This window comes from Quercus lobata, chromosome 4 (assembly GCF_001633185.2).
Source record: "Quercus lobata isolate SW786 chromosome 4, ValleyOak3.0 Primary Assembly, whole genome shotgun sequence".
Classification (NCBI taxonomy): Eukaryota; Viridiplantae; Streptophyta; class Magnoliopsida; order Fagales; family Fagaceae; genus Quercus; species Quercus lobata.
In genome coordinates, this window is record NC_044907.1 from 62,973,274 (window position 1) to 62,997,509 (window position 24,236).

At 37.3% G+C, this 24,236-nt stretch overlaps 1 protein-coding gene across 1 annotated transcript; it reads left to right on the forward strand.

The window, feature by feature from the left end:
* The first annotated feature begins 21,777 nt into the window (after positions 1 to 21,777).
* Positions 21,778 to 23,640, forward strand: LOC115985565. The gene has a single exon (XM_031108503.1). The coding sequence runs from the start codon at positions 21,778 to 21,780 to the stop codon at positions 23,638 to 23,640; it is 1,863 nt and encodes a 620-aa protein (XP_030964363.1).
* The last annotated feature ends 596 nt before the right edge of the window (positions 23,641 to 24,236 follow it).

Here is a 24,236-nt window from a genome sequence, read left to right on the forward strand (position 1 = left end):
TTTTGTCAAGCATTTTTATCCTCCACTCTCCTTCCAAATCTCTCTAATTTGGGGGAATTAAAAATGAGGGGTTGGAAGTAGTTCAAACCCCTCCAAAACCCTCCAAATCCCCCTCCCTCCTTAAAAAACATCCAAACATGGTAATTTAATTATTCTCCCTCCCTCCACTCCCCCTCTTTTTTTCAACATCCAAACATAGCATAAAAGTACATTAAACTAAGAGGGCACCTAAATGGGTCTATTATAACTAGGCAGGTGCCTCAATGGCATGTTCCCATTTATGGGGTTTTCAAAATAAACTATTGCATGGACCAAGAATAACAGATTGGCCCTGAGTTGTGTCAAGTCCATCTAGTAGGGCAACCCTGGCCCAATTCAAGCTTATATAGTCGAGCAGTTTGGAGTTAGCCAAGCATATAAGGAATATCCTAAATATATTAAGAACAAGAGAATGCCTTAGGGGAAGTCTCCCGCTAAGCAATAAACCTGATGGCAAGCACAAGTTACTAAGGGGTCAATTCAATAGCAGGAGGTGGGTCCTTCTTGACAGGTGATATGATATGGGGGACCCACTAACATGCCAAATATTCCCTCATCATGACTACCCCACTCACAGAGGGGTATAAATAAGAAAGTAGGGGTAAGAAGAAGGGGTTGAAAATTTTGGGGAGAGAGACATGGGAGAAGTAAGGAAAAACACATTCTGGGGAGAAGGGAATCTTGTTTGGATTTCAGAGAGGGGGCTCAGCTGCTTGGTAGCCTTCACAGCTAAGCTAAAATTAAGGTAGTTTAGCACTGAGGTGGAACCAGTACCCCATTAGTGACATTACTAATCACTTTTTTGGACCTCCCATTTTTGAGATAAACCCAACCCAGAGTACAAGTAAATTAGGGGTCTAGGCTCAACAACCCAAGATTATTGAAAACAGACCACCACAACTATGATGCTGTAGTTTCATATACATTCAAATGTACTGCTGTTATGCTTAAGGATTGGAAGGGCATGATAGCTACAGACACAACAATTGAAGGTAATACCACTATGATTGTAGTTTTTTTGTTTTTTTTTAGTCAAGTAAATTTGAGGAAAGTAGTAATTGAAGGAGACTCAAAGATTTATAGCAATGCTATTAACAAAACTTTAAAAGCGGAATGTAGAGATTTACCGTTGTGGAAATTTCGTCAAAATAAATTTGACACTCAAAAGAGAAGTATTTTCTCAAATGCTTTGTGATAAATCTCACCAAACTCAAATATAATACACAAAAGAGCTATCAATAAAATAGAAACTTTTATTGATACTTAATACATTACACACACTTTGCTACACAGATGACTCACTATTTCTCGCTTGCTATTTCCCTTACACTAGTTGAATACTACTCTTTGTAGAAACAACACTTATTGGACTATCACATGCTTCTTGAATAGCTTACCTGCATAACCATAGAAGCTATATATAGCAATGTTATGAACAGTTTTGGTGACCGTTCTAGTGTACCGTTGTGCGGCATTCATATATATATATATATATATATATATATATATTTGTGTGTGTTTTATATGTTGTATCTCTAAAAGAGCCCATATATAATCATGTAACCCAAACTCACAAGATCCAACATCATACAATAAAAGCCCACAAGAAGAGCCCCAGGAGATATTTTATTCTTCATTTATTTTTTAATTTCTTTATACTTGTCTTTGTCTTCGTTCTTTTTCTCTCTATCTGGCCCCACTTCCCACATTCCATTCTTTTTATTTTATTTTTATTTTTATTTTTTAGAGCATTTGCATCCGTATGTGTAAAATTTCCTGTCTATTTTAGGGTTTGTTTAGGTTCCGCTTATTTTGCTGAAACTGAAAACTTTTTGCTGAAAATACTGTAGATAAAGGTAAAAGTTAACTGAAATAGTACAGTGGGACTCACAGTGGAACCCATGAATAGTATTAAAAAGTGCAGTAGGGCCCATGAGTAGTAGCAAAAATAAGTTGAATAGTAAAATAAACTGGCTTTTTAATTTTTGCCAAACACACACTTAGTATAAAAACCTACTTTTTTTATTTTATACAATTGCTTTTACAAAACATCCACATTAGACTATCTATTATACTCCTCTTTTTACTTAAACAATCATTTTTATTCATTTTTTTATATATTATTTTATCTTTTTATTTTATTTTTCCTTATCTCTCTATCTTTTTTTATTTTCTCTCTATCTTTTTAATCTCTCAAACTCAGATTCTCTCACTCTTTCTCAGTCCTTATCTCTCTATCTCTTACGCTTCCTTTATCTCTCATGCTCTCTATCTTTCTCTCTCACGGATAGATCTCCTCCACAAGCATTGATCTCCTCCACATGCACTGATCCACCAATCCAATCGACCCAATAATGTTGATCTCCACCACCAATCCACTTCCATTGACCCATAAACGACATCTCCACCCGTGATCCATAAGCCATTAGCATTGATCAACCGATTCACAAGCCACTAACGTTGATCTATATGCGTTTGTGTGTCTCTATGTTGGTTTGTTCTTGTGGGTGTGTCTTTGTATTGGTTTGTTCTTGTGTGTGTGTCGCTATGTAATAGAGGAAAAAGAAGATGAGGGAGAAGAGAAGAAGTCCGAGTTAGAGGGAGAAGAGAGAGAAAAAAAAGGAGCTAAATTGGAAAATTAATAAAATAATAAGTGCAAAGCTATAGTAACCATGCATATATGCACAGTTAGTGTAGCAAGTTTGGATATTTACAAAGTTTTACAGGGTCTAATGCGTGTCTTTTTTATGCGATATTGTGTAAATTTTTGCACTTTTTGTATTTAAAACTCACTGATGCAATTGCTCTTACGTCTTCACCTTTCTTCCTTTTTTATTTCTTCTCCCAAGACATATCAATTACCAAATCCCAATATTCCCATTTTCCAAATATCCAAAATCGCATGCCAACTGTTAATTCAAAATTATCTTTCTCTTCTCTCTCTAAAAAAATAAAAAATAAAAAATAAAAAAAATCTTTCTTTCTATCTTCTCTCTTTCTAACAGCACTAACATCTGAGGATGCAAAAAAATGTCTATTTTACATTCTCAAAACCTACTTTATCTATTTTATTATCTCATTTTACAACTTACCCAACATCCTTGTTTCTATTTTTATACACAATTCACTAAAAAAATATTATCTATACCAACAAATAATATAAACAAATCAATTCTCTCTCTTCTCTCCCATCTCTATCTTTCCTCTTTACCTTTTTGTCTCTCTTTCCTCATTAAAATAATATATAGATTTTACATCCTTGTGAATAGTTGGTTAAAAAAATTAGAAACCAACCATGGATGTGGCTAGATTTTGGTTTGTTATTTGCTAAAATAGCAACTGGGGGTTTTTACACCACCCAATGCTAGTGCCCTAAGAGCATTAGCATTGGGGGGGGGGGGGGGGTGTAAAACCCCCTAAGTTGCTATTTTAGCAACCCACCCACTCAAAGCACTAGCATTGGGGGGTGTAAGAATCACCCAAGTTGCTATTTTAGCGGCCCACTCGCTTAAATTGAGCTCCATCCGAGTGTGGGTTGCTTAAAATTTTTAGCAGCCATGAATAGTATTATAGTAAGAGCATCACCATCAGGTGTGCCAAATGCCAAATATTTGGCATTTGGCATACCAAACACCAAAAAACACCTCATAGCAGGTGTTCCAAATGTGCCAAATATTTGGCATTTGTGTTCGTACCATTCCAAATTTGGAACGGTATGGACACAAATGCCAAACCAAAAAAATGATTTTTTATTCGAATTTTCTCTCTCCTCTCACTTCTTTAATTGATTTTTTTTCTCTCTTCTCACAATCTATCTCTCTCTCCCAATCGGTGTTCTTTCTCTGCCTCTTTCCTCTTCAGATCAGATTCCCAGCTCCTCCCTCAACCTCAACCTCAAACGTCTTTCTCTCTCTTTGCACCTCAAATCAAACCCAAATAAACTTCTTTCTTCTCTCTTTATCGAGCGGCAAAGCTATGGATTGGGTCGTGATTGGTTGAGATAGTAGATGGGTCAATTGGGTTGGGATTTTTGGCAGGTTGTTGGTTCAGTTTTGGGTTTGGGTGATGGAGTAGGTTATGATTTCAGTATTGGGTGGTTCCGATGGGTTTGGATTTTTGTTGGTTTTGGAGGTGGGTTGCGGTGCCGATGGGTCCGACCAAACCCAGATCAGAACCATATTGTTGTCTGAAGCTGCGTCGTCCTCCACTGTTGTTGCTGCTGATCTCGCCGCCTCGTTCTTCATAACTCGCCGCCGACCTTGATGCGTAGTCCCTCATGCCACGCCGATTCGCCGCCTTGTTCTCCACAACTCGCCGCCGACCTCTCTCAATTAAACTGTGGATGTGAGATTTGGAATGGTGCTATGGATTTGAGATTTGGGATGGTGCCAATGGGTTTGAGATTTGTGGTTATGGGCAGTGGCGTGGTGCTGTGGATTTGGTGGCAATTTTAGTTAAATATTATTTTAATGCGTGGATATATTATTTTAATGTTTAGAATCCAAGAATAGAAGATATGATAAATGGTGAATTGTAAAATGGTATGTTAAAATAATAAAATAGGTCTTTGGTGTGTCAAAATGACATTTTTTATAAGAGACTTGATAGTATGCTCTAAGGTTGTACATATACTACCTACTATCAAGGTTTTCAAACCCGGACCATTCATTGAACTGTAAAAGGGAGATGTTCAAGGTTTTTGAGATCGAATCGAGGTTGAACTGAGGTCGAACCGTGATGACGTCATAATTAATTTAATAATTAATCAAAGGCTAAATATAGATATTAAATTTATAAAACTAGCAAAATTGACAATATATCTATATATGTGAGGGAAGTTTAATGATTTTCAATCATATATTTAATAATTAAATAATAAAGTTAATAAAATAAAATAATAACCATGAAAACATTAAAATTTATGATTAATTTTTAAAGTAAAGTTGAATATCTTTGAAAGATTTTAATTATATATATTTTTTATTCCTTGTAAGAGATGGATAATTTAATTAAGTAGAATAAAATTGTGTAAAGTTGTTTTTATTAAAAAAAAAAAAATGCTAAGGGGTTCACGGTTCTTGCCACCGGTTCGTGCGGTCTAACCCTGGTTTTAGGGGTTCACAAAATTAACAAAAAATCCAGTTTTTTATGCTTAAAAAACAAGTTTTCATCCCGGTTCCCAGTTTTCACGGTCCGACCTCCTGGTCCGGTCCAAATCTAAAAACCTTGCCTACTATTCATGGTTGCTCAACATAAAAGCAAATATAAAAGTACATAAAAGCAAATAGCCAGACTCCACTCCTTTCTTTTTCTCTTCTTCTTCTTCTTCTTCTTCTTCTTCTTCTTCTTCTCTCTCTCCATCCGTTTGGGTTAGCACCAAGAGTGCCTACAAATCTCTATTCAAAAATGTCTGATTTAATTTTTATTCCTTAAACTCTCATGCCATTGTCACCTTTCTTAGATAGCTTTTGATGTCGTACTGGCCGAATCTTGGATTTCGGCCAAAATTCACCGAAAAACCTTGGAATGCCCAAAACACACTAGAATGGGCCAAAATTTTGTCCAAGGTGGAACATGGGGGTTTACCTCTCCAGTTTACGTACTAGTAGAGATCTTTTGATTGTTCCAGCTAGAACGAAACAAAATTAATAACATTGATATGTAAAACTTACAAAGGAGACAAGAAAACAAAGCATTAAATGCTTTCACCTAAAAGCTATTCTACAAAGTTGCAAATGTTGAAATCTTGGAGAAGAAAAGTCAAGGAAAGAAGATCTTTCCTTATTAGAACTTAGCCTCCCACATTATTGCATTCTTTACAATTTCTTCACACCTTGCTTGTAGTTACATATGCATAACATTTGAAAATTTTTATTGCTGGCCTAATGGTCTAGACTCGGTGATGACATAAGTATAGTTGAAGATTCTTTGGAAATGGCTACAGAATTGGAATCGTTGTAATTTTCATGGATAAATGGCAAAGTTAAATCTGGTAGTTCATTATTTAATCAAGTGGGGTCTTAATAACGGGTGGCATGGGTTTGGTAATGAATCATCATTACTTGATAAATTTGTTAGGTTCCGCTTGGGAGGAGGGAATGGAATGGAATGTAAAGGAATAAAAAGAATAATTTTAGAATATTCTTCCCTTCTCTTATTTGGGAGTTTTAATGGAGGGAATGGAAAGTCTATTTCCTTGTTTGAGAGTTTAAGTGAGAGGAAATGAAATGGGTAGGAGGGAACACTCATTCCTTTTTATTCCCTTAAAACTTCAAATTTTCATTCTCCCCGAAATTGGGAGGAATGGGAGGGAATGGAATTAGATTTAATGATTTTTTTACTAAAACTCCCAAAATACCCCTATATATTCAACCCTTTATTTTAAAATAGGGGTCTAATAGTAATATTGTCATAAAATGATTCTATTTCATTTTCTCCATGTTGCTCCCAAACAGGATTACTTATATGCCATTCATTTTCATTCCTTTCCATTCCTTTATTTTAAAACATCTAATCAGGGTTACTTAATTTCATTCCATTCCATTCTTTTCCATTCCTTTCTCTTACTTAAATACATTCCATTCCATTCCATTCATTTCCATTCCCTTATAACCATCTTATTCCATTCCATTCCATTTCTTTATGAACTCCCAAGTGGAACCTTAGTGTGATTAAGAAGGATGCTTCAAATTTGAATTTTGTAATGTTATCTTTTAACTTAATGAAGCTCGGCTCACCTTTTCCAATCAAAAAAAAAAAAAAAAAAGTTGGTTAACTTTTATTTTTTTGGTTACAAGGTAGAATTTCTACCCTTTGATCTATATCAACTATAGCTGACAAATCCAACCAGAACTTGACAATACTTCAACTACAGAAAAAACCAAATTATCTAGAACACAATGGCTGGAAGCCTGGAATAGAAAGACTTCAAAATTTTCATTCATGAAGCAAACTACGTGATATGCATTTAGTTACATTTATCACTATTTCATTTATATAATTCACCACACAAAGCTACCCAAAATCATATCTTTCCATATGGATGTGGATCATAAATTGCAGAACAGCATCCTCAATTATTTTATAATCAATCAATGATGTATTTTTTTTTGATGAACTAATCAATGATGTATTATTTCCTCACATGGGGCACGATTTATATCTGTAGGTTTTTATTATTACTTATAGCTATATAAAATTGTTAGCTTACTATGATTTTCGTTTTTTGTTACTTTGTGTATGGCTAATTGGTCACACACCCTATTAAATCTAAATGATATTTAGTCGTGCTCTAATTTGAAAATGTATGCAATATTTGGTTGGAGTCTAATTTTGTCCCATAGAATCTTCAATCTAGTCTCACAGCCTGCCAAGGGTCTTATAGCTGAATTGACACATTTCCATGTACAAAATGTTTGGGGGTTTAGGAGGGGAAAATGTTCGAACTGTGAGATTAGCAGTATGCTGTAATTATCTCTAAAAAAAAAAAAAAAGAAAGAAAAAAGTCTCACACAGCCTACGGCCCTACATAAGAACTAGATTAGTTATTAACATACTCTCACGCAAACAAAATTATCGCCGAGCTCTGTGAGATGGGCTTATAACCCAATGTGGTGGCATTAAGTTGGTCTTGGAGGGAATTGGGCTTTGGAGAATTGGAGTCTCGTTGGACTTGCTTCACCTTTGTGGTGTGTAAGTGAAGTGTGTAAAGACCTTGGGATGTAGACCAAAGATAAAATTTGGTATCTGCGAACGGTCTCCCTCATCTTGAGTGGGAGGCGTCAATATTTCACTGGCTTATCAGAGCAGTGAGGATCTTTATTAACCACTCCAAGTCACGAGCTCCGTTGGTCCTCAGCTTCACATCCCCACTACCATCTTTTGAGCAATACTAATTTGGTTATCCTTTCTCTATATTATTTTATTTTTGCCCACATTTGAGTCTTGAAAATTTTGGATGATCAAGTGTTATTTTTGGGTTGTGGTTCTTTACCTCTTCTTTTCAATCAAAGATGGAAGCATTAATCCATTGCTCTTTTGAATAGATAATATGAAGTTTGATCCAATTTGGCTAACACCAACACTATACTTGAAGAATTGGTTAGTTGTCCAGTAAGAAGTAAGATTAGCCGATAGTCTTCAACGAAAGAAAGAGAACAAATAAGAAAACAATCAATATTTGCAATGCACGCATTGTTGTATTAGAATCAAAAAGGTCATTCTTGATCAAATTTTAGTTATAAAAGGGCGGGAGGCTTTCTAATTTAAGATATGTAAAGAAAAAATCTATAAGTTTCCAACGATTAGATCATGCGGAACTCTTTTTCTTCTCATTAGAGATATTATGAGAATGAACCTGCTACTGATCGATCAAATTAATTAGCATTCACATCTAGGTTTGCATAGCAATTTCTATATTTACCATTTAAAAAATTACTTTACCTATAATATCAATCCACTTTATAATACACCCAACATCCCAATCTTTATTTATTTTTACAATTTCATTTAAATATTCTTTTTTTTATTCTTTATTTTACTATTTCTTCATTCTTTTTTTATTATTTGTTTTCAATGGTCACGATTGAAGAGAGAAGAAGAGGAGATATTTATTAATAAAACCAGCCTCATCACATGCACTTCACGCTTGTGAAGAGGCTTTTTTTTGGTGTCATAATTTTTCATTAATTCCAAGTTAAGGTTTACACTTTTTCTTATTAATATTGCGCATTTAGAATTTATAAGTGGATAAAGTAATTTGAAAATCAATAGAAGAGTGATCCTATTTTTTAGGCAATGTTATAGTAGGAGTTAGAGTTGTATTTTTATCGGATTTTTGAACCAAAAAAAAAAAAAAAAAAAAAAGAGAATTCCAAATAGGGAAACCCCTTAAATAGAAGTATAGATAATAACAAATTTCATTTTTAATTCAAAAAGATAACTCCTAAAATTTAGGAATTTTCCCCTTCATGTTCTGCTTTTTATTTCCTAAAATTTAGCATTTTTTACTCTTTTCTCATCCGAATAAAAGTAAAACACATCCAATTTAAAAAAATTAAAAAAATTAAAAAATTAAGAGAATTCCTAAAATTTACATTCTTTCCCCTCATGTTCATCTTATTTTTCCTATCCAAACTTTTCTATATATCACTACACCACTTTTAAATACACGTTAAAAAAATACAAAAATACAAAAATTACAATTACCGCTTATCTTTAAAGTTTATTTTTTTTGGTTTCAAAAATTAAAAAAATATATTTCCAAATTATTAACCTTTATCCCAAAAAATAGAACAGTTTTTTTAGCACATGCAATGCATGTGCTTAAAGGCTAGTATAGTATAACTTGTTTTATTTTCTTAGGAGAATCAGGATATATACGTATGTGTATATATAGCTTTCTTTTTCTCAGCAAATAATATGTTGTTTCAAAATAGAAAGTTAGAAACATTATCAACGAAGAACTTGGCTTTGGTTCGAGTCTCTAGCGCATTAACTCATTAGTATGATGACATATTGATACATAAGCAAAAGTAGATATGTATCACAATTGTGAGAGGTCTAGTACATTGGACATTTGGACCAAGCTTTTGCCCATTAACCAATGTCTTTACTTTCATTCTTTAGGCACGGTACATGATACTAATTAACAACGAGATAACCCACAAGACACGTCCTAGTGGGGCTTATTGAGTCAACAACACGTTGCATTGAAAATTTGCAAATTGCAATCCTTGTTGGTTTTCTAATGCAAGGGGAAAATAATAAACAAAGAAACGAATACAAGATCTTATAACTTTGTCCATCTCCCGTATCAACTCCGGCGACGACTTGACTATAGAAAATTGTTTCATGAGTTGTCTATCTCCTGTCATTTTCCTGAATAAACAACACTGACACTAGTGCCTTCGGTAACCTCATATTTCTTGCTTTTTTAACTTGTTGGCTTCCTTCTTTTCCACGGCTTTGTCTCCATTTTACGTGTACGGTATATCCCACAAGCTAGCAAATCAAATTCCGTCATTTGAGCGTTTTATTTTTATGCCTCATTACTGTGAAACTGTGTTAATTGTTACAGATCGATCTGGCGCCCCTTCTGTTACGTAGTTGACGTCTAGTGCTTTAGTGCGTCCCTTCAAATTTCAATTACGCACTTAGATTCTCTAAAAGACAACTTAGATATGCTGTTGCGACATCAGTGCCGGCCCCATCTGCCCAAGTAGGCTTGATGTCGCATGCATGCACTGTGATACAGAGGTCTAGAAATATAAAAATTTTCACAATGTTTTTCATTAATATTGAGAAAGACAAAATGTTCGTAGGAGTTGTATCAATATTATATCTAAACCAGAAGTGATATAATTGTATAAGAGAAATGTTACATTTACAACATTTTCTCAATACTTTCATAACAAATTTTATGTGACAATACCACCACGCACTCACTTTACAAGTATAATTGCTTGTGGGGTGTGGGGGACAAGTGTCGGAATTCTAGTATTCAGGAGGGAGCTTCACATACATATACATTTAGATTATGTTAGAGTAGAATATCTATCTTGTATAAAAAAATAAAAAAAATTTATGTGACAATAAATCCAATGTAGTAATTGTATGTGGTAAATTTGTAAAAATTTTGTATCTATAACATTACTATTAGTGTGATATTAATACATGAGACTTTGGATTTTGTCTATTAATACTCTCTCTTAATTTGACTTTGAAATTTGGATGCCTTTTATTTTGTATAATACTTCTTAGTACATTTTAAAATAAATATGCTTAAAATAACTGAAGATGAATAAAGAGATGAGTTATAATTTGTTAAAGAAAGAGTTACTTGTATGTAAATTAGATTAAATAAATTAAGAGAAGTTTTCTAAATTAATTAATAATATGTATATTATGTGAAGGGTTGGAAGACTATATATATGGCTATGCTATGGACTAATTTCATATTAAGAGTGAATGAAGAAAATAGTTAAAAGTAAAGAGTATTGTGTGAGAGAGTGAATTTAATAATATTGCTAAATACTTGAGAGATTTTGGACCAAAGAAAGCTGTTCTTCTGGTGGAGCTTTGGGCTTAAACACTTTGTGTAGAAACTGTTCTAGTCATACAACATTTGTTGGGCTGTTATATCCTGGGGGAGACAAGTTAGAGAATGTCTGCGTTGGTTACAAAGATTAGCCAATCAAGGGCTTGAATCTCCTTAAAGAGAGCGAGTGCTACGCCTCAGTCTAAATAGTGTTGTGTTCATTTCATCAAATTAATAATATTCAGCGTATTATTCAGTTTTTCTTTGTATTGTTTCAATTATTATTGTGTTTGCAATAACAATTTTAAGGAGATTCAACACATGGAGCCTACACAAGAGAAACCAAATGAGCCTGTTGGAGATCTCAACAAGCTCTTTCGCTTTAAGGGAGTCCACTTCAAGAGGTGGAAAGGAAAGGTCTTTTTCTGCTTGAGTCTTCTCAAAGTCGCCTATATCCTCACTGACAAGAATCCATCAAAGGTTTCTACCGATGAGATGAGTGAGGAAGAATATAGTCTCCATCAAGAAAAAATAGATAAGTATACAAAAGATGAATATAATTGTCGCTCTTATCTTTTGAATTGTCTTGCCGATCACTTCTATGATTATTATGATACAACTTATAATGCTGCTAAGAAAATTTGGAAAGCTTTACAAAGCAAGTATGATACCGAGGAGGTTGGTGCAAAGAAGTATGCTGCTAGTAGATTTTTCCGTTACCAAATGATGGATGGAAAATTGGTGGTGGATCAAGCACAAGACTTCCAAATGATTGTGGCAGAATTGAAATTTGAAGGCATAAAGATTGGAGACAATTTAGTGGTAGATGGCATAATTGATAAACTATCACAATTTTGGAGGGAGTTCCAAAAGACTTTGCGGCACAAATAAAAGGAGACATCCTTGGAGACTTTGATCACACGCATCCGTGTGGAGGAGGAGGCTAGAGGACAAGATGCACTCATGACAGAAGAGAGCAATGGTAATTCCACCACAAAGGTAAACCTTATTTCAACGAGTAATAATATGCCCAAAAATCCTTTTCCTAGAAATGGTCAATTGAAGCCTAAAAAGAGAGCATTTAAAAGTAATAATAGACCTCAAGGAAAGGGAATCCCGAGTAAAAATTACAATAAGAACCAAGGACCCCCTTCACAAGATCAATTTAATAGATCCTGTTTTGTCTATGGCAAGAGTGGGCATATTGCTCGATTTTGCAAATTTCGAAAACGTGAATCTGTCTCACAGGCTAATGTAACCAAAGTGCCTTTAGTGGCTATAATTACAGACATCAATATGGTGCAATATGTTGAAGGGTGGTGGGAAAATTCTGGTGCTAATAGACACATCTACTATGATAAAAATTGGTTCAAGTTGTACACTCCTTTTGAAGAAGAAAAATTGTTATGCTTGGTGACTCTAGCAAAACCAAGATTCTTGGGAGTGGTGAGGTTGAATTGAAATTCACTTCTAGATGTGTGCTAACATTGAAAAATTTACTTTACACTTTGTTCATGAGGAAGAATTTGATGTCAAGTTTTTTGCTTAACAAGGCTGGCTTTAAACAAATTATGGAATCTGATAATTATGTAATCACTAAAAAGGGATTATTTGTGGGCAAGGGTTATGCTTGTGACGAAATGTTTAAATTGAATGTTGAGAATAATAAAGTATCTACCAGTTCAATTTATATGCTTTCTTCTATTAATTTTTGGCATGCTCGTTTGTGTCATATAAATAATAGATATGTGGGAATCATGAGTAGTTTAGGATTAATTCCAAGACTGTCAAAAGATTTTGAAAAATGTGAAACTTGTAGTCAAGCTAAGATTACAAAAAGGCCTCATAAAAGTGATGTAAGAAATACCGAATTGCTTGAGTTAATTCACTCTGATTTATGTGAATTTGAGGGAATTTTAACTTGTGAAGGAAATAGATATTTTATCACTTTTATTGATGATTTCTCAAAATATACAACAGTTTATTTGTTGAAAAATAAAAGTGATGCTTTTGAAAAATTTCAAGATTTTTTAAAAGAAGTTGAAAATCAATTTGGTAGAAAAATAAAAAGAATAAGAAGTGATAGAGGCCGTGAGTATGAATCAAGTGCATTCAACTCATTTGTTTAGTCTTTGGGAATTATCCATGAAACTACTGCACCATATTCATCTACTTCTAATGGTGTGGCTGAAAGAAAAAATAAAACCTTAATTGAGTTAACAAATGCCATGTTAATTGAATTTGGTGCACCTTTACATTTTTGGGGTGAAACTATTTTAACTGCATGTCATGTTTTGAATAGGGTGCCACATAAAAAATCACATACCACACCTTTTGAGATGTGTAAAGGACATAAGCCAAATTTGGGATATTTGAGAGTATGGGGTTGTCTTGCTTTTGTAAGGCTTACTGACCCTAAAATACCTAAATTAGGTATAAGAGCTACTACCTGTGCTTTTCTTGATTATGCAATTAATAGTGCAGCCAATAGATTTTTTGATCTTGAAAACAATATAATTTTTGAATTTGGTGATGCAATTTTTCATGAAGAAAAATTTCCTTTTAAATTGAAAAATAGTGAGGGTGAAGAAAATATTTTTTCACAACCTAGTTCTTCTAATTCACATTTACAAAATTAAGAAAATTTTGAAATGGAACCTAGTAGGAGTGAAAGAGCTAGAGTTCAAAAGGATTTTGGTCCTGATTATTATGTTTTTAACATTGAGGAAAATCCCCAAAATTTAAAAGAGGCTTTAACATCACCTGATGCTATATTTTGAAAAGATGTTATAAATGATGAGATGGAATCTCTAATTTCTAATAGAACTTGGAAATTAGTAGATCTTCCATCGGGTTATAAGACCATAGGTTGTAAATGGATACCCTTGAAGACACGTTCATTCCTGATGTGTTCGAGGAGAGGACATGGACGAAGCTGTTAACTCCAACTGGAAATGTGTACTCGGAAATTATTAAAGAGTTCTTTTCCAATGCTAGTGTGGAAGGAGACTACATTAATTGCTAGGTGAGACACATGGAATTTGTGATTACAAGAGATTCAATCCAAGACTTCCTTGAAGTTCGTCCCCTTCTCAGCCGATGATAGTGCAACACACCACGGACCAGTTTGCTTATGTCCAGGGTCAGATCACGGCATTATCTTCTCAGATCGACGACTTGTCCATAGACCATGGTTCAAATTCAGAGTCCAATCAGTTCTAGCCTCTTTGGCCATTTTGGTCAAGAAGGGGGATAAAATTTTGAGAGGGAGCTTGCACAGTTAAGGGGAGCATAGCTTAGGGCTTAGAAACATTGGTTCATTCAGGCGGTTTACCTTTGGTTACTTTAGCTTTTATAACTGCGGGTTTGTTGTTATTACTGTTTTACCTTAAAGTTTCAGTACTTTGTTTTCTTTATAATTAAGTACTCTGTTTTTAATTTCAGTTTATATTCAGTAGTTGTGTTTATCTCAATGCTTTGTAGCATTTTTTTTTTTTGTGCTTTTAAGATATTGCTAATATGTCTTATGTCTTAAGTACCTCACACTTGTACCCTAGTAGGATCTTGTATCCTAAATGCATATACTTCGTTTATTTTGCATTGTTTATGTGTTGAACATGCAATTGATCATTATGGTTGGTCTTCATTGCATTGCATGTCCGGATGAGCATTTACTAGTTAAATGTTCATTGTAGTCATTCTTTAATGATTGTTCTTGTATGATCAAGATATGCTTATGTGTTTTATAGTGTTTACAAACTTGATCGCATTTTACTTGCTTATGTATGTACCATGTATTCAACTTGTCATAAACTTAATGAAAGTTTTGTTTGTGTGCAAGTGTTTCAGATTACAGGTATATATGTGCAAGTGCTTCACAGCTTCTAGATTAGGTATGAGTGAGTTTTGCCACTGTTCCCAAACTCACGTTTAGGTCTAGAGTCTGTTTTAGGGGTTTTGTCACCAAATAGCCAAAGGGGGAGATTGTAAAGTTGTAATTTACAACTATATGTTTTGTTGGCTTTAATTCCATAAAAAATTTGATTGTAATTTTATTCAATCTTTTGTACCCTGTATTTATTGTGGGATTTAATTGTAAGGATTATGTGATAAAGAGAGAGTGTGTAAAGACTCAAGCAATTGAAGACAGAAGAGTTTTTGCGGGTAGCTCGCGACTAAGCATCCCGTGAAATGATGCATGTGCCCTACACATGACTGAAATGCGAAGAGTCAGGACAGATGGAGACAGTTGTGTTTTGCAAGTAGCTTACGGGTAAGGCCTTCCCACGAGACACTCGCGGAACATTCTGTTTTGCCAGACTGTGCTATCTGATACACACTTTCTGTACCCACACTATATATGTCCACATTACCCACAAAAGTTAAGGTGTGCTTCAGAGAGAAAACCCTAGTTAGAAACCTTGAGAGTTAGAGATTGTTATACCCACATTTCTCTACACAACTGCTTGTGAATTTTCCTCAACTCCTACTTCTCCTTTTCCATACCATTGAGAGGTTGATAGCCCAAACACTTACCACATCCTTTCAGAGTGTTCAGTGAGGTTTTGGTGCTGTTAGGAAGCATTAGAAGAAGCCAAAGATGGCAAATGCACCATGGAGCTTGTTGCGGGATTCAGAGAGCTAGACAAGACTGTAGAGAGGGAAAATTCCCGACCTATCACAAGCTGACACGTCACATTACCAAGTCCACAAAATACAGCCAATTACAGAACACCATGTATTGCTGCTAGGTTTTGCTATCACTATTCAGAAGCCAACAGAAATTTGCCAAGTGTCATTCAAGAGCCAATCACGCATCAGCGCACGTGTAAGCGATGACTCAAGCAGCCTCGCACGTGTAAGCGATGACTCAGGCAGTCTCGCACGTGTAAGCGATGACTCAAGCAGCCTCGCACGTGTAAGCAATGACTCAGGCAGCCTCGCACGTGTAAGCGATGACTCAAGCAACCTCGCACGTGTAAGCGATGACTTAAGTGGACCAATCAAGCTATGACATGTGTCACCAATCAAGCTCCGCCACGTGTCGCTCACCCACCCCAAAACTCCTATAAATAGAAGCCTTCCTGAGACATTTAGGAGGACCAGAATTCAGAAGTGAAAAAGCTCTGTGAAGATCAAGCCTCAAAGCCTTCAAGAACTTCAAGAACTTCAAACCCAAAATCGGAGAACATTCAAAGCAGAATCATCCAGATCATCTGCCTAGATCCTAAAGTTCACGGGAATCAAGCCAAAAGTGTCCGAAAACATCAACAAATCACAAATCAGTGAAGCTCAACGGATTCAAGCCTCTAAAGCTCCGAAGAACTTCCACCACAAACCTTCGAAGACGAAGAACGCACGAAAAACACGAAGAACGCGAAGAACAAAGGATTTCTAAACAAGCTCATAGCCAGAGATTCATTGTAATTCCGTTTCAGTAATCTTCAATCCATCCCTCAACCAAATTGAAGGATATTTTGTGTTCAAGTCAAAATCACATTACCACAAATCCAATCAATAAGTCTTGCAAGGAGATCGAATCAGAGGATCACTCTTTTGTAATTTCAGAGAATTGTACCACACAATCATAAATATAAATTCGCATTTGTGAAACTATTTTACTTGTTTGATTTATTTCAAACTAGAAATTTAGTCGCTTACAAATTCTGGCACGCCCAGTGGGACCTCTCTGCCTCTCATCTCTTTCTCCTTCAAAAGAAAAGAAATTCGACATCATTTTGCTACTAGCTTCAATGGCCTCTAGCAAGAATGTCCGAAAATCAGTGGTTGATGATTCCAGTGCTGATGAGTATGTCGGCCCAATCACTCGCAGTCGATCCAAAGCTTTTGATCGACTCCAACCTCAACCAACCCAAGAAAACCAATCTCCTGCTGTCATCTCTTTGGACTTTCTTTCAAATAAGAAAGCTACCACTGAAGAATCATCTACCTCGAAAGATTTGGAGACCAGTAATGAATCATCCCCAACAAAAACCTTTTCTATCAACTCTTCACCCGTGATGAGAAACTTAAGGAGTGAAGCACCTCTAACTCATCCTGTTTCATCATTTTCTCCATCATCTATAGAGGTCATGCCAGTAATGATGACTAACACCTCTACCATGGAAGAAAAGATGGCTGAAATGGAACAAAGGGTCATCCTTCTCACAAAGGCACTTGAAGAAAAGGACGTCAAAATTGCAACCCTAATGAACAAGCTGGAAGTAAAAGATTCGGGTGAATCAAGTCTTGGCCCTGAGCAGCCACCTGGCTTTACCTTCAAAGGAGAAAACGCCAAGGATGATAAAGAAAAAGGAGGTGAAGGCACTTCTCAACATGGACATTCCACCCCAATGGCCTCAATATCTGTCCAACAACTGCAGGATATGATTACAAATACCATTCGAGCACAATATGGAGGTTCTTCCACAAGTTCTCTCATATATTCCAAACCCTATACAAAGCGCATTGATAACATGAGAATGCCAAATGGGTATCAACCTCCCAAGTTCTTGCAATTCGATGGCAAAGGAAACCCTAAGCAACACATTGCTCACTTTGTAGAAACTTGCGAGAATGCAGGGACTCAAGGAGGCCTCTTTGTAAAGCAGTTTGTCCGTTCACTAAAGGGGAATGCCTTTGATTGGTATACAGACTTAGAGCCTGAATCAATCGATAGCTGGGAACAACTTGAAAGGGAGTTTCTCAACCGATTCTATAGCACACGACGCACAGTAAGCATGATGGAGCTTACCAATACTAAACAGTGGAAGGATGAGCCCGTCGTTGATTATATCAACCGGTGGCGTTCTTTGAGTCTAGACTGCAAGGATAGACTTACTGAAATATCTGCTATAGAGATGTGCATCCAAGGCATGAATTGGGGACTTCTTTACATCCTTCAAGGAGTAAAGCCTCGAACATTTGAAGAGTTGGCAACTCGTGCGCATGACATGGAATTAAGTATTTCCAGCCATGGAAATACGAAACCTCCCATACCTGAAGAAAGGAAAGAAAGACGGGAAATAAGGAAAAATGACAGGAATGCAAAAAGTAATATCAAAGACTCAATGAATGTCAATTCTGCCCCAATCAAAATTTCAACAAAAAATGTGAAGGCCAATGAAAAGAGGCCTGAAGGAAGTCAACAACGTGAGACGCGTTGCTCATCACTTAAGGAATGGGAACAAAAGGTTTATCCTTTTCTAGACGCCGATATGCCTGAAATGCTAGAACAACTGCTCAAGTTGAAATTAATTGAATTGCCAGAATGCAAACGACCGGAAGAGATGAGAAAAGTTGATGACCCGAACTATTGTAGGTATCATCGCATCATAAGTCATCCAATCCAAAAATGCTTTGTTCTTAAAGAACTCATCATGAAGCTAGCCAAGGAAAGAAAAATCGACTTGGATTTTAATGATGTTGCTTAGTCAAACCTGGTCACATTTTCTTGTGGGTTACCTAGTTCCCTGTCTCCAAATACTAAGCAAGGGGCAAATACCACGCTCATCCATTTTGGTTCTCTAGAACCGGTTCAAGTTCAGCTCTCACAAAAAGCACCTCATTATAATTCAAACGATGATAAAAGGTCAACGACGGATGAGGAAGAAGGTTGGACAATGGTTGTTCGCAAGAGATGGAAGAAGAAACGAGCATTCCCTCTTCATTTGATCATCCAAGAGTCCAAAAGAGCACAAAACCAGATTCAGCCTTGGTAAAAAAGAATGAGTGATAAGAGGCAAAGGAGACTGGGAACAAAGGTATATGAAGATTCAGCACAAACCCAAAAATCTCGAAAGCTCATCACATTGGAAGAATTCTTCCCCAAAAAATTCTTTCAAAATGACTCAGCCGAGGCCGTCCACACAATTTCTCGTTGCGAAATCCAGGACGAAAAGGAGGACATTGACTATGATGATCCAAAAGAGACCTTGTCATCTTTGGAGGAACTCCAATCTTAGGTCGATGAAGTTGAACCCTTGCAATCCTCCACATCACCAAAAGAAGTGCTCACCCGAGCTCTTGAGGAGCCAGAGATATACGCCCCTCATACCAATACGCTTCAACAAACACAGGGATGCTACGCATGCTCTCCAGACTTGACTTTCACTGATGAGGATCTATTGTTAGGCTCTAAGCCCCACAATCACCCACTCTATGTCTCTGGTTATGCTCGTGAACAAAGGATCGAGCGTATCCTTGTTGATGGAGGTTCAGCCGTTAACATACTTCCAAAAATGACCATGAAACGACTAGGTTTTACTATGGAAGAATTATCACACAGTCGTTTGATCATCCAAGGTTTTAATCAAGGAGGACAACGTGCAATCGGCCTGATCCACCTAGAATTATCCATTGGAGAATTGAAAAGCAACGTCTTGTTCCACGTCATTGACGCTAAGACGACCTACAACATGTTGTTAGGACGTCCTTGGATCCATGAAAATGGAATAGTGCCATCAACCTTGCATCAATGCTTCAAGTTCTTTCAAAATGGAATAAAAAAGGTCGATGCCGATTTAAAGCCTTTTGCAGAAACCGAAGCTCATTTTGCTAATGCAAAATTTTATGCAAAAGAAGACATTTCTAGCGAGGTTCTTTCAGTTGAGATCCCGTCTATAAAAAGTAAACAGGATGAAAAGGAGCATGTTAAATTCATCGCCAAAAAGGACATTTCTTCCCCAAAGAAAGGCCCAGAACCCTTCCTCCGGTATATACCATTATCACATCGCAAGAATGGACAATCACCATTCGCGGAATGCCTTCAACCTACAAAAGACATGGGGAGACCTGCAAAGCTTACGATGGAGGATGTAGCCATATTGAAAGAAAATCATGTCATGCCTTTAACTTCATCCACAAACCCTTTGCCCTCGAAGCCGTTAAATGGATTCGTGGGGTCTTCGCAAAGTCCGATAGAGCATGGTATTCTACCAAGTGAGCGGACGAAAGAATGGTTTGACCCAAAGGCATATAGGCTGTTAGCCAAAGCAGGCTACGATTTCTCAAAACAAGAAGACTTAGGGAAGCTAATTCCAGAAGCCACCGGAGAAAAGATGCATGACCTTAGCAAAACACAAAGGAAAATGCGGCTTGAAGGGCATGAAATTCATATCCCAAACACCGGATTAGGTTATACTCCCGAATAACCAACTCAGATATGGATCAAGAAAAGAAACGATCCTTCGAGTTCCCAATACATAACGGTGGAGGTCGGCGAAAGTTCAAATCAAAGAAAAGACCATTCTTCATCCCATGTCTTAGTGTTTGATCGTATCAAGGCCTCGTCATCACGAATCACAGTGTTCGACAGGTTAAATACAACTTGTTTAACACCAAATCGGGACACTCTTGCTTGTAAATCAGTCTTTGATCGACTGGGGGCAACGAAAAGGCCTATTGATAGTCATTCTCAAAGTTCAATAAACTCTGACGTTCAAGGGGAGAAGAAAGCCAATGATGAGATCTGCAGTAGCATTCCTTCACACATGAAACGTAACTTTACCTTGGAGATCGACACTGAAGGATCGCTCAAAGTCAAAAGATGAATGATTGTACATACAAGTCAGTCACCTGTCCATGATGAGGAAATTGAAGAGGTATCATCCTTGTTTCATATTACAATAGAAGAGGGTACACTGTCAAATGCTGAAGCAACCAATGAAGAGGTCGATGAAGCTCCTCCAACCTTGGAAGATGGAGGACAAGCTACAGTTGATGAACTTAAAGAGATCAATTTAGTAACTGTTGAAGAACCCCGGCCAACTTTCATCAGTGCGCTTCTTACCCCTGAAGAAGAAGAAGGATACCTCAAGCTCCTAGTAGAGTACAAAGATGTATTCGCTTGGACTTACAAGGAAATGCCTGGGCTCAATCCGAGTATTGCTCTACACCATTTGGCAGTAAAGAAGGGCGTGCGCCCAGTCAAACAAGCTCAAAGACGCTTTCAGCCAGAGCTTATCCCTCAAATAGAAACCGAGGTCAATAAGCTCATTGAAGCAGGCTTCATTCGTGAAGTACAGTACCCAGAATGGATCGCTAACATCGTCCCTGTCAAAAAGAAGAATGGACAAATCCGAGTGTGCATTGACTTTCGTGATTTGAACAATGCATGTCCCAAGGATGATTTTCCATTACCCATCACTGAGGTCATGGTTGATGCCACTACTGGTCATGAAGCTTTATCTTTCATGGATGGATCTTCGAGTTACAACCAAATTCGAATGAATCCTAAGGATGAGCAGCTTATAGCTTTCCGTACCCCTAAGGGAATTTACTGTTACAAAGTGATGCCCTTTGGACTAAAGAATGTTGGTGCTACTTATCAACGGGCCATGCAGAAGATCTTTGATAATGTACTTCATAAATACGTGGAGTGTTATGTCAATGATTTGGTGGTTAAAACAAAAAGGAGGGAAGACCATCTGGCAGATCTACGATCCGTGTTCACCCGACTGAGAAAGTATCAGCTTAAAATGAACCCCCGCAAATGCGCTTTTGGCGTAACATCTGGAAAATTTCTTGGTTTCATTGTGAGGCACCGCGGTATTGAAATTGACCAGTCCAAAACTGAAGCTATCCAGAAAATGCCAGAACCCAAGAATCTATGAGAACTTAGAGGCTTGCAGGGAAAACTGGCCTACATACGACGATTTATCTCGAATTTGGCCGGTCGATGTCAACCTTTCAATAGATTGATGAAAAAGGATGTGCACTTTGAATGGGATGAGGCTTGTAGCAATGCTTTTGCGCTCATCAAAAGGTACTTGCTTAATCCTCCAGTTTTAGGTGCTCCTATCCCAGGAAAGCCTTTGGTGCTGTATATTGCGGCCCAAGAAAAGTCTCTAGGTGCTCTTATGGCGCAGGAAAATAAAGAGGGGAAAGAAAGAGCCCTTTATTATGTAAGTCGAACTCTCAATGGGGCTGAATTAAATTATTCTCCTATCGAAAAGATGTGCCTCGCTCTTTTCTTTGCCATAGACAAACTGGAGCACTACATGCAAGCATATACAGTCCGTTTGATAGTAAAGGCGGATCCGATCAAATATGTCCTCTCTAGGCCAGTAGTTTCGGGTCGTATAGCTCGATGGGCAGTCTTGCTACAACAATATGACCTTGCATACATTCCACAAAAAGCTATCAAAGGTCAAGTATTGGCAAATTTTTTAGCTGATCACCCAGTTCCATCTGATTGGGAGTTCTCCGATGATTTCCCAGATGAAGATGTGTTTTACATTGAAGAAATGCCACCATGGATGATGTTTTTTGATGGGGCTGCACGTCGAGAAGGAGCGAGGGCAGGTGTAGTGTTTGTTTCTCCACAAAGGCAAATACTTATGTACTCGTTCTCATTAAGCGAATTTTGCTCTAACAACGTAGCTGAATATCAAGCATTGATTATTGGTCTACAAATGGCCATTGAGATGGGCATAGCGCAGCTCGAGATCTTTAGGGATTCCAAATTAATTATTAACCAAATCTTGGAGCAATATGACGTCAAGAAAGAAGACCTCATCCCCTATTGCAACTATGCGAAAAAGTTGCTATCAAATTTTGAGACCGCCACATTGGAGCATATACCAAGGAAGGAGAATAGACAGGCTGATGCTTTAGCTAATTTGGCTACTGCCTTAGCATTATCCCAAGAAGAAACAACCAAAGTCGCTATTTCCCAAAGGTGGGTAATACCTCTTGTGGTTGAAGAAGAAGAGGAAGAGCAAGCCAACATCATTTCTGTATGCCTTGTCGAAAAAGAAGATTGGCGACAAGTGATCATTGAATACCTTCAACATGGAAGACTCCCGGATGATAAATGCCACAAGACCGAGATTCGGCGGAGGGCTGCTCGATTCATTTACTATAAAGACACTCTCTTCTGCCGTTCATTTAATGGATTGTTTCTCCGTTGCTTAGGAGAGGAGGAGGCTAAACAAGCCTTAGAGGAGGCTCATTCTGGAATATGCGGCGCACATCAGTCAGGTCCTAAGTTACATTATAGGATCAAACGAATGGGTTACTATTGGCCTACAATGGTGCAAGATTCTATGGAATGCGCTAAGAAGTGCGAAACTTGTCAATATCACGCAAACTTCATCCATCAACTGCCAGAACCTCTACACCCAACTGTAGCTTCTTGGCCTTTTGATGCATGGGGTCTTGATGCAATAGGGCCATTACCAAAGTCATCCGGTGGCCACTTGTACATCTTGGCCGCAACTGACTACTTCTTAAAATGGGCGGAAGCTGTACCCCTTAGGGAAGTGAAGAAAGAAACGGTGGTCAATTTCATTCGAACTCACTTGATCTATCGGTATGGTGTCCCTCGATATATCATAACTGATAATGGCAAACCATTCTACAATAGGCTGATGACAAAGCTATGCGAGAAGTTTGAATTTAAACAATACAACTCCTCCATGTATAATGCCCCAGCAAACGGACTAGCTGAAGCGTTTAACAAAACACTTGGCAGCTTGTTGAAAAAAGTGGTATCCAAGACAAAGCGAGACTGGCATGAAAGAATCGGAGAAGCATTATGGGCATATCGAACAACATTTTGAACGCCTACTCAAGCAACGCCATATTCTCTTGTCTACGGAGTTAAAGCCGTCCTTCCTTTAGAACGCCAAATCCCATCATTACGGATTGCCATTCAAGAAGGATTGACTGGAGAAGAAAATGCCAAGCTCAGGTTGCAAGAATTAGAGGCACTTGATGAAAAAAGGCTCGAGGCCCAACAACGCCTTGAATGCTATCAAGCTCGTCTTTCAAGTGCATTCAATAAAATAGTCAAGCCACGATCATTCCAAGTTGGTGACTTAGTCCTCGCCATTCGAAGACCTATCATCATAACTCATCGTACAGGCAATAAGTTCACTTCAAAATGGGATGGACCTTATGTTGTGCAAGAAGTCTACATCAATGGAGCTTACAAGTTGATTGATAATGATGGTGTAAGGATCAGCCCCATCAATGGGAAGTTCCTCAAATGCTTCTATGCTTGAAAATCGAGGATTGCTCCTCGGTAAGAGCTTAGACTACCCACCGTAGCGCTGCAAGAGTACATGATGTCTTCCCATTACCCTTCGAAGCGTACCAATAAAGAGAAATTAATCTCACTCCATGTCAACAATTGCGAGTGTGGCATAGCGGTTGG

Bases quoted from the DNA above. Each gene is read 5' to 3' on its own strand.
- LOC115985565 (XM_031108503.1), top strand. From the start codon at position 21,778: ATGAAAAAGGATGTGCACTTTGAATGGGATGAGGCTTGTAGCAATGCT.